The following is a 23,531-nucleotide window of genomic DNA, read 5'->3' on the forward strand; positions in this document are numbered from 1 at the left end:
TCACAGCCAGGAAAAGACATATTTTCATTGGTCCAACAGTCTAACTCCAACCATTAAATGCATTTTTACTGGCAGCAGCTCGATTGATATTTTTTTTCAAGGACTTTCAAAGCAGCGCTTGCAGACATCATAAAGTGGTTACTTTGGTTCGCAGCCAATTGGTTGAGGCGGCTCTGCACAGGTACATTACCCAGAATGCCATTTGCTGCCAGTTCAGAGGGAGACCACTGGCATGACTAGAGTTTAACTTCAGGGTTTTAGCATTCATGGGCCAAGACCTGGCAGGTGGTGTAAAAGGACCTTAAGGTGCTGTCTCCTGATCAGGGCTTCTAGCAGTACAGCTAAAGGGAAGGAAATATTGCAATACTTGTTATATGTTTGACGTGTTGCTCGTTTAAAATGAGATTGATTTGATGTGATACTGTACAAAGATACAAACAAAACTGCTTTTATGCAAAGGTGTTGATGTGGAACTAGTACAATGCTAATTCTCTGTGTAGTTTAAGAACAAAGAAAATTACAGCACAGGAACAGGCCCTTCGGCCCTCCAAGCCTGCGCTGATCCAGATCCTCTATCTAAACATGACGTCTATTTTCTAAGGGTCTGTATCTCTTTACTTCCTGCCCATTCATGTATCTGTCTAGATACATCTTAAAAGACGCTATCGTGCCCGCGTCTACCACCTCCGCTGGCAATGCGTTCCAGGCACCCACCACCCTCTGCATAAAGAACTTTATACGCATATCCCCCCCTAAACTTTTCCCCTTTCACTTTGAACTCGTGACCCCTAGTAATTGAATCCTCCATTCTGGGGGGAAAAAGCTTCTTGCTATCCAACCTGTCTATACCTCTCATGATTTTGTACACCTCAATCAGGTCCCCCCTCAACCTCCGTCTTTCTAATGAAAATAATCCTAATCTACTCAACCTCTCTTCATAGCTAGCGCCCTCCATACCAGGCAACATCCTGGTGAACCTCCTCTGCACCCTCTCCAAAGCATCCACATCCTTTTGGTAATGTGGCGACCAGAACTGCACGCAGTATTCCAAATGTGGCCGAACCCAAGTCCTATACAACTGTAACATGACCTGCCAACTCTTGTACTCAATACCCCGTCCGATGAAGGAAAGTATGCCGTATGCCTTCTTGACCACATGTAAGTGGGGAGGGCAGTGATCGGCATTGATATTGTGGTGCCACTTGAGTGTCATTTGGATCATACTTTGAAGTTTGTAGCCTGGTCAAACTAACTTGTATGTTTGGGTCACTATTTTCTATTCCATCTTAAATCCAGGGTAATTGACTACGGGTGTTTCAGAAAATCGGTTTGATTTGTTAGGCACTGGTCTCTAAGAGGCTTGAACAGTTGCCTGGACCCTGAAATTGGATTACAGTTCTGAGAATTAAAGAAATATTTTGCACTTGTCTTTGGCGGAGGGGGTGCGGGGTGGAGGTGTGGGGAGGGTAAATCAACTGGTCCCACGAATTTCATTCTATGTGATGATTAATTATGAATTGCAGACTTATTGTATGATTGAAAAGTGCAGTCGCATTTGGTCAGTACCTGTTATAAGACCCAGATTTGATCTTGGTGCTGTAAAGGCAGCCATTGTGCGTGAGCCATGACAGCAAGTGTTGCCAGACTATTTAACAATGGAGGGGCATCACAGCTGATCATGTACACATTCTTTCAAGCAGGGGTTGCTGGTGAGTATGACTTTTTTTTGGCTTCAGCATCTGGGAAATTTTTAATATTCCGATCACCACCACCCTAGCCTAGGTAGATGAAATGTATTTTAATTTTTAGATAATACCTCCTGACGTATGCACTTGTGATTTTTGTTCATTGTTGGTTCTTGTTTTTGGAAAAAGTAGTGTTTAATGAGTATTGGCTTTATCATCCTGGTCTTTTTGAACAATTACTTTCAAGGTAAACTTAAGGAATTGGGGGAGGGAGGAAAGAACAATGATGTGGCAATATAAAAGAACCCTGTGCAAACCTGTGACCAAAATATTCAAGTACAAGTGCCATGCAACTTTAACTGAAGTAAACCTGGGCAAGTCTCTGTTGGCTTAAGCGATGGTTGCAGGTAGCTGATCAGTGCTTGTGTAGTTCAATCAATATTTCAAATATCCCAATAGGCTGGCTTAACCCTCCGGGACTGTATGTGAAATAAATTGTACGAAGGAAACAGCTGGGGATGTAGAGAAATTGATAGTCTGCACAAAAGTGAATTAAGTGAGCCTCTTTTCAGTTCATATCATTAGTCCCATGGTGTCCTCGGGCAATGAAGGCCCTGGGCTGCAATGAATAACTCTTCACACACTAGCCTCTGTTTCTCACTAATCCAAATCAAATGCTTTTGTAGGAAGGGGTGCAGCTTTGGCCCAGAAGGAATGACTATAGTTTTCAATTAGAAAAGGTTCTGAGTAGCTCGACATATTTCCCTTTAATTTTGCATTATCTTTTCTCCAGCCATTTTCCATGGTTGCTCGATACTATATCCTACAGCTGAGAGGTTTGAAGGATCCTCTAATGGCACAGAGGGAGTGAGGTCACAGTTGAAGGAATGCAGAGTTATTGAAGGGAAGCAGGGCTGGGGATAGCGAGTAAGGCCATGAAGGGTTTGTAATAGATAGATGTGAATTTTAATTTGGAAGCATTGAGGTATGCAGCCAGTGTAGGCCAGTGAACGCAGACAATGGGTGAGCAAGACTTGGTGTGGTATAGGATACGTGCGACAGAGGTTTAGATGGACTATAGTTTGTGGAGGATGGGAGGCCAACCAGGAGTGCATTGGAACAGTCCAGTCTGGAGCGACAGGCATGGATGAAGCAGCAGATGGGCTAAGACAGGTGAAAATGGGGGATATTAAACGTGTAAGTAGGCAGTCTTTGTGATGGAGAGGAAATTGGGTCAGAAGCTCAGCTCTGGGTGAAACAGGATGCAGTCGGTCACAAGTTTGAGTACCAGCTTCCTCCGTGAATGACTGCTGTATGTGGTGTGATGTATGTTGTTCGCTGATCTCGGCCAAGCTGATGCAGCAATACAGCTGTTGTGTCCCCTTAGGTTAGGTAAAGGAATAGTCCAGCCAGGGTTCCCATTTCTGATCTTTATCTGGTTATCCTAGCTGGTGGTACATGTGTTTACCTCTGAGGGCGGACTCCAACTTCCCAACTCCCCTGCTACTGATCAACCAGCTTGCTGGTACTCACTGTCTAGTCTTACACAGAATATTGGCATCTTGTGTGAAATATGCAGGATTTCTAGTCCTTGTGGAAACCTAGATTAGGCTGCCATCTTTAGGAGTCAAGAAACAATGATCAAACTCAATTTTAAAAGCACGAAACCGTCACTGTTTCATTTGAACTACTTATGTTTATCTTTCATCCTCTGATGTCTTTCCCCAGTTAAAAGTTTGCATTCTGGGTTTTGCCCTTTCCCCAGATCAAATTTAAAGAAAGTAATTGACTTCAAAAATCCATATACTTGGTTTTGATCACATCTGTGAGCAATCTGCTCTCACTTTTTAAACTTCATATAGCAGGCATGCATTTTATCCAGTTCGTAACACACTTCATGGTGGGGGGAGGGGACAAGAAGGAACAAGTGAGAGAAAGTATACTAATTTGGATGCTGATTATTAAAATATAGGTGCCAATACTTTACAAACACAGGGAGTCAAGCTGCTTCTCTTTCAAGAACAGCCCCTGAATTAACTTGCCTGAAGGAAGATGGAGGGTTTCTAGCTGCAGTTTGCCACTGTCCCCAGGGATCAGTTTTTTCTTTTAAATTGTTCCTCCAGGATTGGCTGAAAACATTGTAGCCAGCTGAGCTATTTGACAGTCCCTCGTCATGGTCATGAGCATTAAATGGATCCAATTAACAGCTGTTATATTTCAAAATTATGGCTTTTGTCTGGCTTATTGGCCATCTGCTTAATGCAGTAGGAGTACAGAGTGGAGAGTGGAACCAGGCAAGGTGGTTTGTGATCATGTTTTGAGCTTTGGCTCATTTCTCCTCTGAGCCATTGTTTGTATTCAAATTCTAAAATGTTCCAGATTGCTTCCTGTTCAGTTTAACTCGTAGCTTTCAGGTGTCTGATCTCTCAAATTTCCCAAACCACTCATGCTCCTGAGCAGTCTGGTTAATAGGAATTGTCCTCTCTTCTGTGAGGCTTGCATCCCTTTAAGTGACATTCCAGAATGCCGGACATTAAACTAAATTACCACCTGCAACAAGTAAAAATGGCATAGGGGGCAAGAGTGTTTTAAATTTCAAATTTTTTTTTTATATGTTCATCAGGGTCCCGGATGAAGGTGTTACTGTGGAAAAGAATGCTCTTCCACTTTTTACATTCATTGTGCCCTCAATTGTATTTATTACATTAGATGTAGACTAAAGCAGCTGCTTTGCTGCAACAATGTTCCTCAACCCTGGCTTCAGAAATGCTTGTTTGCTCCATTCTCTATAAACTCACCTCATTCCCGATGTGATTGACAAGGGTGTCGGATGAAATACTCTTTACCTTTTGGCTACGCAAGATTGTAACCTGCATACAAATGGTGACGACCTTATGTTCATGTACTGCCCCAAAACAATTCCAACAGTCTTGTTGGTGAGACAGAAGGGGAGAGGGGTTCAAGGAGATGGTTGGTAATGGAGTACTCATTTTCTATTAGTGGAGTGCGCTGTAATGGATTCACATTTGTGCCACAGTGCAAGTGTACTTAAGTGCTGAACCCAACTTGGGGTGCACTTAGATGTTCCCTGACTATGGCATGTGTAGCACTACAGCTGGTTTAGCCAACCATCTGACTGGACCACATCAAATTCTGTTGGGCCTTGCTCTTCTGTCGATACTCCAGGATCATGCTGGAGAGCAAAGATAACTCGTAGCTTCTTTTTTCCACCACCGACCTTCTCCTTGATCCCATTTCCCCACCCCTTCCAGTCTCACCTCCAATAATAAGTGCTAGGACTTCACGGAGTTCTTACTAAGATTGAGACCATCTGTTCAGCTACCTTTTGTTGCTTTTCCCTTGAACATATGTATTTCCCTAATTTTTCTTCTACCTCTCTTCATTCCTGCTTCGACCCCATCTTATGCATGAGGCCTACCGTCTGCTCCTTTGACCCTATTCGCACTAAACTACTGACTACTCGGTTTTTCTTCCTAACCCCTGACGTTGTAAATGGTTCCCCCTCAGTTACACTCTCCCTGTCGAAACCACCATTGCCCACTCAATGCGTTATCTTTGCAGACTACCTTTTCAAATCCATGTCCATCTTTCTTGCAGCTCCGTTATATCTCTCCAACCAGGTTTCCAGAACTGAAACCCTCCTAATCAAAGTCACAAATGGCATCATCTGTGACTGACTGCAGTGCATTTTCTCCCCACGTCATCCTTAACCTTGCTGCAGCCTTTGAGGTTAACCTAACAGCTGCATCATTGCCTCTTCTGTTATCTAGCTCATTGGGCCTACTCTCGCTTGCTTCCCCTCTGACCTATTCAGTTGTAGCCATATAAACACACAAAATCAGATTGTGTGTCTGTTTTTGTGGTGTTGAAGGATAAATATGAGCCAGAACCAGGAGAACTCTCCTACTCTTCAATTAGAGAGGACAGACAGGGCATCAGTTTAATGTCTCATCTGAAAGACAGCACCTCCAACTGTTCAGCATGCACTCAGTACTGCACTGAAGTGTCAGCCTGGATTATATCCTTGAGCCTATGTCCTTCTGACTGAGGCAAGGGTACTACCTCTGAGTGAAGTCTGGTGCCTGTGCTCTAGAATTTTCTCCAACTCCCGTGTCTCTTCAATTCTCTATCTCCTCCTTTTAAGACCCTCCTTAAAATCCACTTGCCCTCCTAATGTCTTCCTCTTGGCTGATCATTTTGTTTGATCATACCACCTAAGTGCCTTGGGACATTTTTCTACCTTAATCTCACTACAAACCCACCTTATCGTAGAGAATTTGCTTCCATTTTTGGAAGACAAAAGCTGAACAATGTTGTGGGTCCATTTTAGCTCAGCTTGAACTGCTTGTAATTGATCCAGATGAAAGTACACCATTTACAAATACTGTCAATAAAGGGAGCCATGAGTCTGCTCTTCAGAGAGGTTGATGCTTACAGCAGTAATCAAAAGTTCATTTAGTTTTTTAACAAACTTGTTCAAATAGTGTTTACTGCTAAGGTCTTAGTCATCATGGACTCTTGACCTGTGATCCTTGTGTTCCTAATTGGTTATGTCTACTGTATTTTCTGTTATTTCCTGCTGTTGGTTGTATTGTTTGTGATCTCTGTTAATCTCTCGTACTTGTCAGTGTGGTGGTGGGGCCGGAGGTGGGTGGGGTGGCATCCCATTTCTGCTAAAGTTGAGAATGTTGTTTTATTCAAGGCTGTGTGGCTGTTGCATTGGACGAGGTTTATCTTGGACACTTAAGACACTGTTTTCAGGTTGCAAATTTATAAACCTGATCCGTACACCAGATTTTGCAGGGTATTCTATCTAATAACTTAAAGTAGACAAGGATATAATCTAATCGCAAGATTGGGAGGAATATAAACTGAGGCTTGCTCTTGAGTTATGACATCAGCGTCCTCTTCAATTGGATTACTGCCTCATAATTCAGCTTCCAAGTAATATGCTTTTAGTGGTATCATGTGAATCCAGAGATCAGATTACCACCTCAATCATTCATTTCCTCCTCCTGTCAGACATTTTTAATGGGTTTAATTATTTTCTCGTGTTCTGTATTTTTATGATAAACAGAATAGTGCAGTACAGTGAAGTATTAAACGTGTCTGTTTACTGCAGGAAATATTTGTGTATTAAAAAATCTGCCAGATAAAGCAGCATTGGCAGAAGCCTGGGCAAGGCCACATTTCCAGTTTGAGAGAGGGTGTGGTTTAGAAGAAAGGGAATGTCTGTGTTGAGCCAGGGGTTTGGAGGGAAGAGAGGCGTGGCACTGTTTGTAACCTAGAGGGTACAGCTCCTGTTGCCTGGCCAGATGGCGACAGGTTTGAGTCCATAGACAGGACCATCTCCAGAGTGCAGCTGTTAAAAATTTTCTCTACTTCTGTGTGGACTGTGTCTGCAATTTCTTCATCGATTGAGATGAAACAGCTTTTGAGAAATGCCTAGTATTTTTAAAAGCTTCACATGTAGTTTGGAACTCTACAGTGTTCCTTAGCTTGGGTGATCCATCAAAGGAATTGTTAGCTGTTGTGCATTTAAAAGCAATGAACTTTTGTTTTGTTGATTATGAATTTCCATGTAAATTGTGCTGGCGTAACGAAATGACAACTTCTGAGTTTTCACACAATAATACTGGCCTCATTCATACAAGAACTATTTCGCTTTATAAAAGTTCAGGCCACTAGAATAGTTGGGTGCCTGTAAAACGCATTGTGTTGGCAAGGAGTCATGAATTTGCCTCTAGCTCGCACTTTTGGGTGGAGTTCTGTGAATCATTTCAAAGTGACGCTGTGTTCTGAATAACATGCGATCACCTATTGAAGTTAGTAACTGTACAGTTAAAATCACACAACTTATAACGACTGAATTCTTCCGGAAGAGTTTCATTTTACCACAAAATTGCTGCCTCTGGAATGACACTTACATGGTTTCAGAATTGCTTACCTGTTATAAAATTCTTTGGCACACTTCAATTGGAGCAATTTGTTAAGAACAGTGGATTTCTATATGCTAAAGTGCAAATCATAATTAACCTGCTAACTACCACGTAGGTGGTCGTCTATTCTAAAGAGAAAACGGGGACTCAAATTTGCTAGAGTTAGGACTTTGCCAGGTATTTGCTTGCATCAGGTTTGCTTGTGCATTGTGCAGGACATTTGTATTTCTGCCTGGAGTGCACAAGTCATTTTATATATTTTTTAAAATTGGGTAATAGCTTATCAAGCTGAGGAATTATGCTCGCTGTCAATTGAGGTGCAGTACAAGCCAGAAGCAGAGCTGTACTTCCTGTACTCTGCCGCACAGATGTACTGAAGCAGCAACATAACAGCTTCACCTGACATTTCTCGCTAGTTATTGTGTGTCTGACATATCTATTGTAATGTTGAATTTTGAGTAGTTCTGCAGGGGTGGTTTTCAACTTGAGTGTCTGCATTGAGATTTGCCTTGACTCTTCATGTGGCAGTTTAACTATTGGAAATCGGTTCATGTCTTCTGAACTGGATGTGCAGCTGGACCCTAGAATGCATGATGTGCTTGGAGCTTATGAAAATTGTTAGCATGGCCGTTTAAACAAAATATTGATCTGTGCCATTCTCTGTTTACAGTCGGGCCGAATCGACAAGGCGTATCCAACAGTTTGTGGACACACAGCACCAGTGCTAGACATTGAGTGGTGTCCACACAATGACCACATTATCGCCAGTGGCTCAGAGGATTGCACAGTCATGGTAAGTTCTGCTGTTCACGTGCTTTATTTTTTAATGACCTCCAGAGAAGTGTATGGCAAGAATGGACTATGTAGCCTTTTGGGCTCATTCCTTTGCAGATAGTGGATTGTGTTTAATGCCCTTATAAGAGTGTTAACCGCAAGTTTCAAAGTTTCATCTTGTAAGTTTTTAAACTTTCTTTGTGATCCAAACGATAATTGAACAAATGGACTTTGCAAGAATTAAGCTTTCTTAATGAACAATTTATTGTCATTAAGCCATTTGCAATAGAAATAGATGGGGCTAGTTTGGCAATCTGAGCCAGGCAGGTTCCAGGGAATGGCTGATGGACTCTATGTAGATTCAATGCAGGACAGTATACATTGAGACAGGAAGCTTTAACCGATGTGGGGTTCTGAGCAATTAAAGTGGGAATGGCCTCTGGTGTGACTGTTAATCCACCAAAAGTTTCCAGTCAATGTGCAGCTATTGTCAAAACCAATCTAAGCAGTCAAATGCTTATTGAGGGTACTTTGCTAGACTGACAGGTTATTTCAGCTACACCAGATTTCTGGATAGGTTAAATTTAGAAATGGCATACAGTTTGGGCTCCCTACTATCAGATACTTCTGCGCTAGACCAGCTTCCAAGGAGCAACCAAGTGCACTCTGCTGTGGATCATGGGTCTGTATCCACAATGCTAAAGGTGTTTGGAGAGATGAGCTAATTCCACTTGTTATCCTGTGACCATGCAAAGCACTTGGGCAATTTAGTGGCAGAATGGTATCCAGGTCAAGTCATAGAGTTATACAGCACAGAAACAGGCCCTTCGGCCCAACGCGTCTGCACCGGCCATCAAGCAACCATCCAGTCTAACCCCATTTTCCCACACTTGGCCCGTAGCCTTGTATGCTATGGCGTTTCAAGTGCTCATTTAAATACTTGTTAAATGTTGAGGGTTCCTGCCTCTACCACCTCTTCAGATGCAGTGAATTGTCCTGATACTTTGAAGCCAAAGCTATTTTTTAGTTCAGAAATGGCATTGCCAAAGTAATATTTCCTTCCTGATTAATATCAAATTATTTTTGAATAATTGAATTCAGGTTTGAATCTTCAGCTAGCTGGGAGAAGTAATGTTGGGCAGTTTTAATTTGGAAAATTCTATTCAGTGCATCAACTTGCGTTTTATATAGCATCTTTTTAACATGGGAAAATGTCCCAAGTCGTTTCACAAAATTGTAATCAAAAATTGCCACTGAACCAAAAGTGGAGATATCGGGAGAAGTGGCTGAAAAGCTTGAACATAATTTTCCCATAATGCATATCGATGGTGAGGAGTGGAACACTTGTACACTTGAAGCACCAGTCTTGTAATCCTGCCAGATGTATGAGTTTAATGCAGAGTGAATGTCTTTATCCAAGCCTCGAGTTTCTAAACAAATGACTTGTATTTGTGCACAATGCCTGCCACTGCCACAAGCATTTATTGCTTTCCCTCTCTTGGTCTTTCCCTTCCCAACATCAATTTCTGCCATCAACACCTGAAATTAATGCCTTCTGCATGCTGTGCATTTATGTGTGTGTGCTGTTTACTAAATTGAATTATCAGGAAATTTGTGATCTTCCATTTTAGTATTAGGCATTCTTGAAATTATTTTCAGTGACATTACCAATTTGCCAGAAAGGAGCCATTCTGACTTTGGGCCAATGTCCAATTAGAGATGCAGTGCAACCGCCTAAACTAATTTCATATAGGGCAGGGATGTAAACAAGGCTTAAAGTAAAAGGAAAAAACTGCATATGCTGGAAATCTGAAATAAAATTCAAGTGCTGGAAATACTCAGGTCTCGCCGCATCTGTGGAGAGAGGAACAGAGTTAACTTTTTAGGTCTGTGACCGTTCTGATGAAAGATCACAGACCAAAAATGTTAACTCTGTTTCCCTCTGCATAGATGCTGCCAGACCTGCTGACTATTTCCAACACTTCCTGTTTTTATTTTTATACAAGCCTTTTTGGCTTTAAGGGTTGTACAGGTGTGCACTATTGATCTGCAAGGACCCCACACACAGGGTTGAATTTTATAAGCCTGCTGACAAAATGGCGGCCGGTCCAAGTAGGCCGCTGCCATTCCAAGCTCGGCTCATTTAAATAGCCGGGGCAGGTCGCCATCCCCCCCCCACCCCCAGATCACAAGGAGGGGAGGGCTGTCCATCCCTGGCAACGTCGGCTGCCTGTGCAAAGGCGTTGATGCCATTTTTAAAGGCTGTCAGCCCTACTGGGAACTTAAATCTTTAAAAGGAAATGGAATTAAAATAAATACATCCTTTGCCCCTCTCTCACCCCTGCCCAATAACAATTAAATTAATTATTTCCCCTCTTCTCCCCCTCCCTCTTCCCCCCCCCCCCCCCCAAAACGCTTAGCTTTACCATCTGACCAGTCTCACCCAAAACTGCACAGACTTTCAACTATAACCCTTCCCACCATCCCCTACCCCCATGACGCTAATTTGACCCCATTCTCACCACCCCCCTCCCCGCATTGGGCCCTGGGGCCCAAGATCACGGCGGGCCATCAAGAGGAGGCGTAAGTATCTTTAAATTAATTAAATTGATTTAAATATTCAATTTGTGGTCCCATTGCCCAGCAACAGGGAGGCCACCACAAGGCCTCGCCACCGCAGGCAATATTGGGCTGGGCCCTGCCGGCATCTAGGTCTGTTGCGGGTCTCATCTGGGGCCATCTTCAGCCCCCCACCCCGCCACGGATCGTGACGTTGAGGGCTCTTTAAAATCAGGCGCACAGTTTGCTTCCTTGTTCCCATTAATTTGTTCGTGTGTTTGCTGCTACTAACAGATCCTGGTGTGATTATTTAGGATTTATAAACCAATCAAATTTATAGCTTATTTATCTACTAATGAGGTAACAGCACTAAGCAGTCCTTTTCAAACCTCCAGGCCCACAAAATTCAGACAGGAAATGCCAGCAAATAAGAAATACAAGCACAAATAAGGCAGAGTTCCCTGTGTTTCACAGGCTACAGTTTGGATTCTATAACCAGCAGAGAGAGAGGATACCTGCATCACATCAGCCCTCTTTTCTTTTTCACCCTGTGCTCCAGATTGAAATGACTTATTTTCTCTGTTTATGCTCAATACCCCCCTGACCAAGGAGCATTAGTATTGACAGAAAAGTATGTTTGATTTTTAAATTCACTGCGCCACCTCATCTTTTGGCTTCTGTGCTTTAGTTTGTCCAGCAATATTAAGATTTTATTTGATGTTTGTGCAATCCTACTGTGTATAAACTGCTGCCACCTTTGACAACAAAACAGTCATTCCAATTTGAAATCTTTTGTGTGAAGATGTTTTATAAATGAGGTTTGTTCAGGAAGTGTTTTGCCGGGAATAGATTTAGTACAGGAAAAATAATAGGAGCCATGAAATGGAAATCCCTTTATGCTTTTAGACCAATCCACACTCCTGAGGGAATTTGTTGTACATTATCTGTTGCGGGCACAAGCACATAAGTGACCTCTAACACTTGAGCGCGGTCACTAGAGTTTCAGATAGAAGATTAAATGTAAGAGATTCTGAACAGTGACCACATGCAATTATTTTTATTTTGCCCACTTAAAACAGAATCACAGAATCATTACAGTGCAGAAGGAGGCTATTCGGTCCATTGTGTACGCACTGGCTCTCAAAGAGCAATTTATTCCCCCACCTTCTCCCCGTAACCCAGCACATTCTTCCTTTTCATATAACTGTCCAATTCCCTTTTGAATGCTGCAATTGAAGCTGCCTCCACCACGTTCTCAGACAGCGCATTCCAGACCTTAACCACTCACTGCGTGAAAAAGTTTTTCCTCCTGTCACTTCTCCTTCTCTTATCAAATACTTTAAATCTGTGCCCTCTCGTTCTTGATCCTTTCATGAGTGGGAACAGTTTCTCTCTCTCTACTCTATCCAGACTTCTCATGATTTTGAATACCTCTATCAAATCACCTCTCGGCCTTCTCTTCTCCAAGGAAAACAACCCTAACTTCTCCAATCTAACTTCATAAGTGAAGTTCCTCATCCCTGAAACCATTCTCGTGAACCTTTTCTGTTCTCTCTCCAATGCCCTCATGTCTTTCCTCAAATGCGGTACCCAGAACTGGATGCAAAACTCCAGCTGAGGCCAAACTAGTGTCTTATACAAGTTCAACATAACCCCCTTGCTCTTGTATTCGATGCCCCTATTAATAAAACCTAGGATACGTTATGCTTTATTAACCGCTCTCTCAACCTGTCCTGCCACCTTCAGTGACTTAGGCACATATACACCTAGGTCCCTCTGCTCCTGCACCCCCTTTAGAATTGTACCCTTTATTTTATGTTCTCTGTGTTCTTCCTACCAAAATGAATCACTTCACATTTCTGTGCATTGAACTTCATCTACCTATCTATCCATTCGCCTACTTGTCTATGTCCTTTTGAAGTTCTACACTATTCACATCACAGTTCATAACGCTTCCAAGTTTCATTTCATATCTGCAGACTTTGAAATTGTGCCCTGTACACCAAGGTCTAGGTCATTAATATATCAGAAAGAGCAAGGGTCCCAACACTGATCCCTGGGGAACTCCACTACAAACCTACCTCCAGCCCGAAAAACATCCATTAACCACTGCTCTTTGTTTCCTGTTGCTCAGCCAATTTTGTATCCATGTTGCTACTGTCCCTTTTATTCCATGAGTTACAAGATTGCTCACAAGTCTCTTGTGTGGCACTGTCTCAAACGTGTTTTGAAAGTCCATGTACACTACATCAATAGCTTTGCCCTCATCAACCCTCTCTGTTACCTCCTCAAAAAAAACTCCAACAAGTTAGTTAAACATGATTTTCCCTTAAGAAATCCGTGCTGGCTTTCCTTAATTAACTCACATTTGTCCATGTGTCTATTGATTTTTGTCCCGAATTATTTTTTCTAGAAGTTTTCCCACCACTGAAGTTAAACTGTCTGATCTGTAGTTGCTGGGCTTATCTTTACACCCTTTTCTGAACAATGGTGTAACGTTTGTAATTCTCCAGTCCTCTGGCACCACCCGAGTCTAAGAAAGACTGAAAAATTATGGCCAGTGCCTCTGCGATTTCCACCCTCACTTCATTCAGTATCCTTGGATGCCTCTCATCCTGTCTTGTTTCCTTTATCCACTTTAAGTACAGACAGCCTATCTAATACTTCCTCGTTATCAATTTTAAACCCGTCTCGTGTCTGAATTACCTCCTCTTTCTACATTGCCTGGGTTGCATCTTCTTCCTTGGTAAAGATAGATGCAAAGTATTCATTTAACACCTCAGCTATGCCCTCTGCTTTCTGGTGCCTAATTGGCCCCACTCCTCCTTTTACCACCCTTTCACTATTTATATGCCTACAGAAAACTTTGGGATTTCCTTTAATGCTAGCTGCCAGTCTCTTTTCATGCTCTCTCTTTGCTTCTCTTATTTGCTTTTTCACTTCCCCTCTGGACCTTCTATATTCACCCTGGTTCTCAATAGTATTTTCTACCTGGCATCTGTCATAAGCGCACTTTTTCTTTATCTTAATTTCTACCTCTTTTGTCATCAAGGAAGCTCTAGATTTGTTTGTCCTGCTTTTTTCCTTTGTGGGAACATACCTTGACTGTACCCGAACTACCTTCTCTTTGAAGGTAGCCCATTGCTCATCTATCAGTTTTCTTGCCAGCTTTTGACTCCAATTTATTCGCCCAACCTCCATTCTTAGCCCATTGAAAAAATCCTCGCACTGCAATTATCAATTCTTTTCTTCCAAATCTGGGAGAGTTGAGGCTGTGGAATTCATACCTCGGGTTAGTGGTTGAGTCACAAACTGCCAACATTCAAGATCACATTGGATAGATGAATAAAGGGATATGGGAATAGGGTGAATAATGTGATCAGAACAGTTTGCTTGTGTGCAGAATAAAAGTTTCTGTGTTGTAATTTCTTTGTGCTTAATAGACTTGAATATGCCAATATCTATCTTGTGCAATGCTCTTAATTCCTTTCAGTTAATCCCGTGATATCACTGCCAGCACTTCACCTTAATACAATGCAAAATGCTCTTTAGTTATAGCCCCACTTTGACAGGAGGAGAAAGCATCTATTGCTGTACTAAATGGTTTTTCATTTGCGTGTGTAATGAAAGTTTCTCTCAGCCATCAACCATTACACTTTACTGACATCCTCACAACTAAAGTCGCATGGTGCACAAAGTCACTGAACGGTCTTGTTGTAGCGTCTGCTGTGTTGTAAGTGCATCTGGTGTCTGTCTATAATTAAATTAATTTGCGTTGGTAAATAGTAATCAACTGTTAATTTTACCTGTCTTTTCCTAGTTGGTACGACAAATATTCCTTGCAAATTTCATAATGGATTTTTTTTTTTTAGGTATTAAAAGCAATGTTGCAATCTTCTGTCAGCCAGATTCTCTAATGCTGTGCCTACACAAAGGAAACAGAAATGGCAATTGATTCATGTGCCATACATGCTAAAGGGGGTGGTGATCTGTTGACGCACTGGGTTGGTGTATCAGTTATACTCTGAGTGACGATTCCTCCCCCCTTGTCCTTGTGTATTTGTTTCTTGCACCTCTTTTCCCCAACCTCCCCTCCCCTCCCCCCCCCCCCCCTTGCTCCCAGCCACCAGTGTCCAATTCTGCACATTACTCATTCCCACAATAGGGAAGGTACCTCCATAGACAGGGACTGAAAGCATTTGCACCATGTTGTGGTTGTGTACTTGAACTACATTTATATTTCCCTAAACCTCTCTAGCTCTCTTTTTTTCCTTTTAAGGTGCTTCTTAAAACCTGTACTCTGTCACCCTGTTCTAATATCTCCTTAGGTGGCTTGGTGTGAAATTTTGTTTGATAATGCTCCTGTGAAGCACCTTGGGATGTTTTACTATGTTAAAGACACTATATAAATCCATGTTGTTCTATTGCAACTCTAGTCTTAGAAGTCATTGGTAACAAACTAAATTATTGTGCAGGAATTAAAATATCACCTGTATGGGTCACATAAGAGAAGCAGGGGATTTTAACACTTGAAACTCTTCTGTTGCACTGAAGTGAGAATCCAACATCAAACACTTCAGCTTGTCTTTCTCCCAGACTTGTGTTCCATTTATCTATCCAACTAGCCCAAGTTAGATGTCCAATTCAGGTACTAATCTGTAGTAAGCAGATTATTTTTTCTTTTGCTAAATTTCTGTTCCACACATACACTATGGTGAGAGGATGAATGGTTAATCAGCTTCTAGCTCTCTAATAATTTCTTGAAATCCGGACCATCAATCCATTGGAGTTTTCTGGATAAACCACCAAGAATTATACTGAGTAAACATATCATTCTCTCCCCACAGAATGTTTCACAATCACAAGACCTGGTATTTTTTTTCCATTTCATGGGATGTGGGCGTCACTGGCCAGGCAAGCATTTATTGCCCATGAGAAAGTGGTGGTGAGCTGCCTTCTTGAACCGCTGCAGTCCAAGTAGGGTAGGTGCACCCACAGTGCTGTTAGGGAGTCCTAGGATTTTGACCCAGCGACAGTGAAGGAGCAGCGATATAGTTCCAAGTCAGGATGGTGTGTTTGTATACATCACCTACTTTTTCAGTAGTGTGCAAATATAGTGCATTCCACAACCTCCCAACCTTCTGTGTATAACATTATGGCCAAGACCTGGTATAACTACTACTCCTCTTAGGCAGTTAACATTGCAGCCATGACTGGCAAATTAAAATGACAAGGGCCTCTGGGAGTCCATCCTGTGCACTTCTTGCCTCCCCTCAAAAAAAATAAATTCTTGACACTCTTGGTGGTTAGCGTTGAGCAGGATGACATTCCATCCTGCTTCACCATTTGGGTTTTTTCCTGGCTTGTCCTTATTTTTACCTTATACAGGCTCACTCCAGCTCTTGCACTGTCCACCATTAGATATTTTAAATTTTACCTTGTGCTGGCTTTTCTTGCATACAGATACTGAACAGAGCAGTTTTGTCAGACGACTCGACTGTGGTGAGCTTGAATCTGTTTTCCATTGTGCTTGAAGCCGGTTTCATCACTGGTTAGGAATTCCAATGTACTAAACACTAGCACATGTTCATAGTTTGATGTGTTCATTATATAGCCCTTAACACTTGGCTATCTGGGGTTTCAACTCTTTAATTTCACCCCTTGAATTTCAACAGTACATGTTCTTGGCTGAAAGCTGCATGAGAGTTCAGGAAACTGTTGGGAGAGTTTATTTTAGATGAATTGCTGTAAAACTGATTTGAACACAAGCTAAATTTTAGTCATCCTTACAAAGGATTACACGGGTTTGCTGCTCAGTTGAGAATTATCCATCTCCTTAATTTAGTTCCAGTTATTTTTGTTTGACATCTGCAGCATTGATGGCCCAAAGGATCTGTCAGGATATGAGTCATTACATTGTCTGTCTTCCCCTGTGAAATAAATAGATTGGAAAACCTGAATGGGACTTTTTGAAAGAGTGCAGCAAATAAAAAGTTAGGATTGTTTCCGAAACTTTGTTCCTCCTTCCCACTTATAGATGGTAACTCGACATTCAGATGAGTTGGCAGGACTCGTTTATATTTTAAGGTGTATCTCGCACTCCTGCTCTTGCCTGTGTCACTCATCCTGTAATGAAAAGAAACCCTTCCTGGCAAATGCAGTCTTTGCATTAAAAGGGAAAGTGTTGAACTTGAGATAGAAATATACAGCCCATTTCGCTAGATTGTTGTAATCTTATGGTGGAAAAATACCCTGTAAATTGCCTGAAATAATGTCCTCAAGATTGAGGTTTTATCTTTGAAATAGCCATACAAAGTGGTCAGTAGTTCAAATGAATGCTGGAAATTGAAACTAATTAAAACCACAGTTTCTTTAAACAGATATTTTTTTACTGTTGATGAGGCTAGCATCAAGGATTGCATTCAAGAATAACACAAAGTAGAATCATAGAATGGTTACAGCACAGAAGGAGGCCCTTCAGCCTGTCATGTTTGTGCCAGCTTACTGCAAGAGCAATTCAGCTGGTCTCACTACCCTGCCTTTTCCCTGTAGCCCTGCAAACTTTTTCTCTTCTCTTTGATCTTAGGATGTACAAAGGTGCTTGGCAGAGACTTTGCCTTTATTAGATTTTCTTCGATTAGCTTTTTGAGGTTCTTTTAGTGCTTTCTAGTCTTCTGCAGATATAGAAAGATACCTTTTCAAGTACATAATATATTCAGGACAGAAACCAAGAGGGTTACGTAAGTCAAATTGGCTCCACCAACCAGTTGCAGGCAAAGATGTCATTTATTTGTATAAATTGTCTGAGATCAAGAAAAGTGACTGTTAATCCAGCTAGTTTAGCTACTATCACTTGTCCATGAAGTGTATTCAGCTAGCACAGAGGATCAGAGCAGAAAAGATAAGCCCATCACTGAAGGGGCTCACTAACTTGTCATCTCAGAAGCAAACGTCACTGTCCAAGGGAGGAAGAAGTCAACTGAACCAAGCCATGCATAGGGACGTGGTTTATAAGCTCTGAACACAATGATCTGGCAGGTAGGTTTACTCAAACTATGGGGTCTTAACTGAGGGTTGGTAACCTTATATTCAGACCAAACTGGGTGATGCAAGACAGTTCAGTGAGCCAAGCTTGGCCATCATGCTGCCCTAGACATAAGCTTGGTGGTAAATGTCTATTGAGCCCTTGGTGTCAAATGAAGTGAGGGCTGGATGTTAAGGATTTGTCTGGTTTCTTGCCATATATTTATTGGGATACCAACGACTGTATTTTTGCTTATCCTCAATGTGAATGTACTATTTCCTACTAAGATGCCCACTATCCTTTGTTCAAATGTTCAAGTATTGTTCAAGTAAGAGAACATATTGCACACCTGGATAAGCAAATGTGTGGAGTGGTTGGCATTTGAGCTACAAGCATTGTTGCTGACACTGGGTTAATGCTGCAGAGCTGATGTCCAAGCTACAGCCCTTGGCCACGTGTGGCTTATGAGCATTGCCAATTCAGCTCATGAAGCCGAGGTGACTTTAATCTATTTGGACTTTTGGGAGAGGATCATTCTTTGTGCTGTTAAATCTTAAATTGAAAAACTAAGATCTGTTGGTATCCACACCTTGACATGGATGTAAGTTAACAAGAACATTGATCCAAAATTTTGTGGCCCACGAGGCTCCACTGGATGCAACCATACTAGCCACAAAGATGAGCTTGGACCCGCCTGCTGTGAAGTACAATGTTACTGGTTTAACGACATCACTGCCATCTGCTGTTGGAGGCCTTTATTACTTAGAAATTAAAACATACAAGCAGCTTGTTCATCCCAACAACTGTTGGTGTTCAATTTCCATGTGAGCTGTACTCCTAATCCCATGTGTTGATCCTTTTCCCATATTTATTCCTGTTTCATCCAACCACCAGTCCGTAACCTATTAAGATGTAGTTGATATGGTCTCTGCTTCAATAGTGCACAAAAATGGTGCATTCCACAACCTCCCAACCTTCTGTGTATAAAGAAAAAAGTTTATTCTCTCTGTCATAAATCTCTTGTATTTAATCCTTTGTCTGTTTCCTGAATAGACAGCAAATACTTGACCCCAATTCCACCCCTTCTGCTAAAAGTGCTGACCAACCATGGGATGCTGTTGCACAAATGCCATTAGCCCTTTGCTACTTGCTAAATGGCCATTCTTCCATATGGTCACATGAGCTGAGTGATCTTATAGCAGTGTATCAATAGTTAATGGAGTGGGAAAGGTAAATCCAGAACACTATTTAAAACTAAATTGAGTAGAGACGGTGTCTTATGTTTAGTTGCTTTATCAGTGGCCTTGTCTCCATCCTAAGGTCAGATTGGGGCTGTGTGCTGAGGAATAGTGTTCAGGTCCATTAACAATTTCTCAGTGCTGCTGACCATGTCTGCATGCAACAAGAGTTGGACAGCAACCAGGTTTCAGCTGAAAAGTGACAAGTAACATTCACTATGAATGCCAGGTTATGACCATCTCCAACAACAGAGCACCTAACCACCTCCCTTTGACAATCAATGGCATTGCCGCCATCAATATCTTGGGGGTTTGTCATTGACCAGAAACTCGACTGGACCAGCCACGTAAATGCTGTGGCTGCTAGAGTGTGGAGCAGGTTAGGAGCTGGTATCTGTAGTGAGTGACTCACCTCATGACTCCCCAAAGCCTTACCATCACCTACAAGGCAGGAGTATTATGGAATACCCTTGCCTTGGCAGGTGGAGCTGCAACAACAGTCTAGAAACTCGACACCATCCAGCACAAAATAGTCTGCTTGATTGGTACTTCACCCAGTGACCTAAACATCCACCTGTCCACCACTGGCACATTGTGACAGTAGTGTGAAGTGTTTTATGACCTAAACCCCTTATAGGGACTACACCAAATCCAGCGTACATTTCTATGAATCTCCTTTAAGTTCAAACCAGACAAATTCTTATCGACACTTATTTGGGCCCAAAGAATTGAACTAGCTTTCACACAAAGAAAGAAAACTAACAGTGAATATTAGCATCTTTCAGATAGCCTATTTTAAAATAATTATGGCTAAGTCATAAATATCCCAGATATTATAAGGGTCTGGGAAACTCTCTTCAATACGCATCTCTCCACGTAGAGACACAGACGGGGGTGGGGTTTGTAGTTGTGTACAGAATGCTGCGTAAAATGATTTATTAACTTTTATATATTAAAGAATTGAACATGCAATCTGATCAGAGCAGTGCACACGATCTGCAACAGCTGCACTCAGGCCCCACCCACTCATCTACATAACTAGATTGGTGTGCAAAAGGTCAATAGTTATTCTTTCTGTTGGATGTTATCAGTTTGTGGCTAGTTTTTATTTAAAAATATATTTGGGTTAAATTGGTCTTTCTCCAATATCTATGTTGATTGTCGGTGTGTCTGCTCAGTATGATAAAGAGCTAAGAGTGCAGTGGGTTGACAGTAGGGGGGGTTGTTCATTAGTTTGCTCTGGTTTCTGTTCAAATCGTATAAGTCTTTTGCCTTTTACTAAAGATTTCTGTGGAGAGGAACACTCATTTTTAAATAATTTTTTTGTGGGGCTTCCATTTAAAAGAATGAAAGTGAGAACTTTATGTACATTACTTAAGTTTGTCATCGGGAAATTGCTCAGTTGTGCCTTGTTTTGAGGTAGGATATATCTTTGTTTTCAAAATGGTTTCCCTAAATCAACAGGGCCAAATATTTTCACAGCCTGTTTCAAACTGTGCTGTGCTTAGATTTCCAGAAGGCATTTGATAAGATACCGCATCAAAGGCTATTGCCGAAAATAAAAGCTCATTTGGGGTGGCACAGTGGTTAGCACTGCAGCCTCACAGTTCCAGCAACCCGGGTTCGGTTCTGGGTACTGCCTGTGCGGAGCTTGCAAGTTCTCCCTGTGACCGCGTGGGTTTCCGCCGGGTGCTCCGGTTTCCTCCCACAGCCAAAGACTTGCAGGTTGATGGGTAAATTGGGCATTGTAAATTGCCCCTAGTGTAGGTAGGTGATAGGAGAATGGTGGGGATGTGGTTGGGAATATGGGATTAATGTAGGATTAGTATAAATGGGCGGTTGTTGGCCGGCACAGTCTCGGGCCGAAGGGCCTGTTTCAGTGCTGTATCTCTCTATAACTCTAATAAATCTTAAGTGGATAAGTATATTTCAGTATAAAATATTACCAAGAGATGTAACACACAATCTTATTTCTGAAATAGAATCCAAAAGTTCAACATTGATATTGTTACAGCAAAATACCTTAGAATAGCCATCAAAATTTAAAGTAAATTTTACCTTAAATTCCCCAGGTAAGCCATAGTTTGAGAAGCATTGATGAATTCAATACTTCTAGTTTTTGCTTCAAAAGCCCTCATGTTTATACTGTTTCTAAACTATCATCCGACCTTTTAGTATATAAGTGTTACCTTTCTGTGTGTGTTTTTCCTGCTTTTAAGATCCATATATGGTAATATCATTAACTAACCTCCACTTCATGTTTTGCTGGAATTCCCCTGCTCTTCAAGTTGTGAGCATTTATCTGGTCAAAATGTTTATATTTGACTTTACTTGGCATCTGTTTTTGTCAGTGCTCTTCCATCTAATTATTTTCTTTTATAATTGCTTTTATGGTAGCTTGAACCCTTCTTTTGAGTCAAGCTGTCTACTTGTTACCAAACACTATCAATTAATTAGGTTTGTAGCTACCTCTTACTGATGTCACACGGGATGTTTGTGTGTGTTTATCCTCCAATTCCCTGGCAACAGAAATTTTGAAATGGATTTTCCAACTTAAAAGGTGTTCCTGGTTCACAGTCTATTATAACAGAGACCTTGAAACTTTTAACTCTACCTTCTTAAAGGGGAATTTCAGTGAGTCTTGAAAACTAACCATTTATTCTACCTTGATTCTAAAATGTATAATATGTTAACTACATCCTAATTCTACCTAATTAAACCTATGTTTCATCACAAGTGTACTATCTACAGCAACTCAACTCTTGAGCCACAACTCCCAAATCTACAATCTGCACCATCCAGAAGGATAAGGGCAACAGGTACTTGGGAACAACATCCTCTCCAAGTTGCACACCATCCTGATTTGGACACATCAGCCATTCTTTTGTTGTCACTGTGCCAGATTCCTTGAACACCTTGCCTAACAACATTGAGGGAGCACAAACTGCAGAGTTCAAGAAGGCCCATCATCAACACTTCTAGGGCAATTAGAACTGGGCAGTAAATGTCAGCCTTGCCATGATGCCTACATCCTAAGAATGAATAATATAAAAACAAAATGGAACACTGAGGGCGCATTGAAGTTCTTTTCAAAGATCATGTAGAATAGACTTCCAGATGGTGTGAAAACTCTGGAATTAAGAACTATTGAACACTGCAATGGGATGACTTCATTATCTTTCTGAATGGGTGAATTAAGATGGACTGCATGACCTTTCTCATCCAACACTGGTCTAGACAATAAGTGCTGGCAGGCTGTTTGACTTTGTAGCATATCACACACCCACACACTATCCAACAGAGATCACGCGATTATCATAGGGCGTGGGAACCCTAACTGACTTTTTTTCCCCCTCTCCTTAGCTAAAGGAAAATGTAGCAACTTCTGGTTAACTGTGTAGCTAACATGCCACAGGATGGGGCACAAATCCAAAGTCTTCTGATCAGTATGGATGTTGACCACTAACCATCAGAGGAGCTAGGTGGAAAACAGACTTAACCAACTCCATTCAATGTTGCTGCTAGTTCAAGGCTAAAGGATAGACTCCCTTAATGAAAAAAAAAAATTTGAGAAGGTTTGGAATTATGAATTCTCCTCTGTTTTTATATTGAGCATATTCCAGGCAATGGTGTGAGGATTTATCCACAGAGCTGACTCAACTTTAGACCTTTCAGTAAAACTTTGACCTGTTGGAACAGGCTAACTTAATGCCTCATCTGTTTGCTGTACACACCAGAGATATGAAAAGTTTGATGTATTTTACAAGTTGTTGGAAAGATTGAGTCACCTGTGCAGGGAAACCACCTAAGGGACTGTTGCAATCAAAAGACTTGTCTGCAAGATATGAGGGTCTGATATAGCTGCTCTGGGTTCCCCTATAATAGATCAGGTGGCATGTAAGGTATGATAATGTGTACGAATTGAGGGGGATGTTTAGCTCAATGGTTGGCTCTCAATGATGTAAATAAGAGGTATCTGCACCCTTACCAGTATAGGTCAGTTGGCTGTTAAAGTTGACCAGCAGCTATTAAAGCTGAAAGCAGCTATTTTGTGCATTTTTTTTTAAACCTTTGCTTATCAGCAAGAGTCTTCATGCTTATCCTGCCAGGGAGAATTTCTAAACCGAGCCTGCCTCAAACCAGAAATTTTAATAGGGTGAAGTATGGCGAATTGTGACATTCAATCACCCTTGGAAAAGCTTGGGACGACTACCAGGAAATCCTTCTCGCAAGTGATTTAACACATGAAATGACCTTGTTAGGGTTGTGGAGACAGAAATCCTGAATTAAT

The 23,531-nt window shown here is 41.6% G+C and overlaps 1 protein-coding gene and 1 non-coding gene across 3 annotated transcripts in view; both read left to right on the top strand.

The window, feature by feature from the left end:
- coro1cb (coronin, actin binding protein, 1Cb) overlaps positions 1–23,531 on the top strand; it is a 198,441-nt gene that overhangs the window by 124,721 nt on the left and 50,189 nt on the right. For both annotated transcript variants that reach the window (XM_068054781.1, XM_068054782.1), the window contains one exon: positions 8,316–8,438. In XM_068054781.1, the coding sequence (XP_067910882.1) occupies positions 8,316–8,438 (123 nt within the window). The remainder of the gene's footprint in view (positions 1–8,315; positions 8,439–23,531) is intronic.
- LOC137383056 (U5 spliceosomal RNA) lies at positions 20,475–20,587 on the top strand. Its single transcript, XR_010977334.1, has one exon. It is a non-coding gene; the product is annotated as a U5 spliceosomal RNA (small nuclear RNA).

This window comes from Heterodontus francisci, chromosome 23, assembly GCF_036365525.1.
Source record: "Heterodontus francisci isolate sHetFra1 chromosome 23, sHetFra1.hap1, whole genome shotgun sequence".
NCBI lineage: Eukaryota > Metazoa > Chordata > Chondrichthyes > Heterodontiformes > Heterodontidae > Heterodontus > Heterodontus francisci.